This window comes from Chrysochloris asiatica, unplaced genomic scaffold (assembly GCF_000296735.1).
Source record: "Chrysochloris asiatica unplaced genomic scaffold, ChrAsi1.0 scaffold00296, whole genome shotgun sequence".
NCBI lineage: Eukaryota > Metazoa > Chordata > Mammalia > Afrosoricida > Chrysochloridae > Chrysochloris > Chrysochloris asiatica.
This window is the reverse complement of record NW_006408814.1, coordinates 150,757-152,389: the sequence shown is the minus strand read 5'-3', so window position 1 is coordinate 152,389 and position 1,633 is coordinate 150,757. Positions and strand designations below refer to the sequence as shown.

General features: G+C 35.9%; 1 protein-coding gene across 1 annotated transcript in view; it reads left to right on the top strand.

The window, feature by feature from the left end:
- Positions 1-1,633, top strand: part of RBL1 (retinoblastoma-like 1 (p107)) — a 72,366-nt gene that overhangs the window by 38,432 nt on the left and 32,301 nt on the right. Inside the window, exon 13 of the mRNA XM_006874734.1 lies at positions 1,289-1,457. Within this exon, the coding sequence (XP_006874796.1) occupies positions 1,289-1,457 (169 nt within the window). The remainder of the gene's footprint in view (positions 1-1,288; positions 1,458-1,633) is intronic.

The following is a 1,633-nucleotide window of genomic DNA, read 5'->3' as shown; positions in this document are numbered from 1 at the left end:
TGAATGAATTCAGTATGGATGAAACTTGTTTATGTCCCCTTATTTTCTGCTATAACTTTATACTAACCTTTTTCTGATAAAACATCGAGGTTGCCCCTACGGAACTGTATCATCACAGGTGCTGTGGGTTAATGCACTGGACTGCAAGGTTGGTTTGAACCACAGGGTCACTATGAGTCGGAACCGACTCAACAGCACTTAACAAAAACAACATTACCTAGTGGAGACCTGTTGTGGCGCTATAGGATCAGCAGTAGACTGCAAATTATAAGGTCGGTAGTTCAAACCCACCAACTATTCTACTGGGTTGCTATGAGTTGGAACCAACTTGACGGCACTTAACAACAACAATAGTGTCCTTTGTGCCCTTGGGTGGCACAAGTGGTTAAACTCCTGAGTACTAACCGAGAGGTTGATAGTTCAAACTCATCTAGAGTCACCTTGGAAGAAAGGCATTGGCAGTCTTCCAAAACATTCCAGGCTTGAAAACCCTCTGGAGAAGAGTTCTGCTGGCACAGATGGGACCACCATGAGTTAGAATCTACTTGAATGCAACTGGTAGTGTTCAAATTGAAGACTAATGCTTATTGGTATAATTTAAGCTATATTTAGTTAGTGATCTGTGCTACCTTAAAATTATTGATGGTAGGAAAACTAGTTTTAAGAGTTCAATTTTTATACCTAAAGTATGTCTGAGTTAAAGGTATAGAGGTAGCTTATCCATTTGCATTGTTCACTGATTATAATTAAACATTTTCAGATCCTTAGATTCTTAGAAAAAATTTAGTATATGTATTTAATGTTGATATGTATGTTCATCTTTTACTATTAATATTTTTGTGTGTATGCTTCCAGACTTTGTTCTAGATATTTTCTCTTATTAAAGTGAAATTCTGCTTTGTATAAGGAAAGTTCCTATTAAATACTTCATTCCTTCTTTACTTTTGAGGTATTGGGATGAATAGTCTAAATTCAAAATAGCACTGGACTAGAAACCCAAAATGCAACTTCTACCACTGTTGGACTTTTGAACAGTTTCTATCTATCCCTGACTTAATTTTCCATGGATAAAATTAAACATGAGAAAAAGATTTGTATGTGAATAATATTTTGAAAACTTTAGAAGTTTCTTTATAAATTTAAAGATGTTAATAAGCCACAGAATTATGGTTTAAAGATGTCATTTGTTCTATGTCACATAGTAAAACCAGAGCCAGTTATATATATGGAAGCCTAGTCTAAAATGACTGCCTAAGACACATTGCTTTCTTGATTTTTCCCTCTCCAGGTTATTGAGGTGGTGATCCGTTCAGAGGAGGGGCTCTCAAGAGACATGGTGAAACACTTGAACAGCATTGAAGAACAGATTTTGGAGAGTTTAGCATGGAGTCATGATTCTGCACTGTGGGAAGCTCTCCAGGCTTCAGTATACAAAGTTCCTACCTGTGAAGAAGTGAGTCAGGGCAGCGCTGGCCATCCTAACACACTCTTGTTATTATAATTTTTACCCATTTAAAGTATACAATTCAGTGTTTCTAGTGTATTCAGAGTTGCAAAACCATCATCATAATCAATTCTTTATTTTAATGTTTTATTGTGAATGTTTTATATGGTAGTTTACATGAGAGAACTT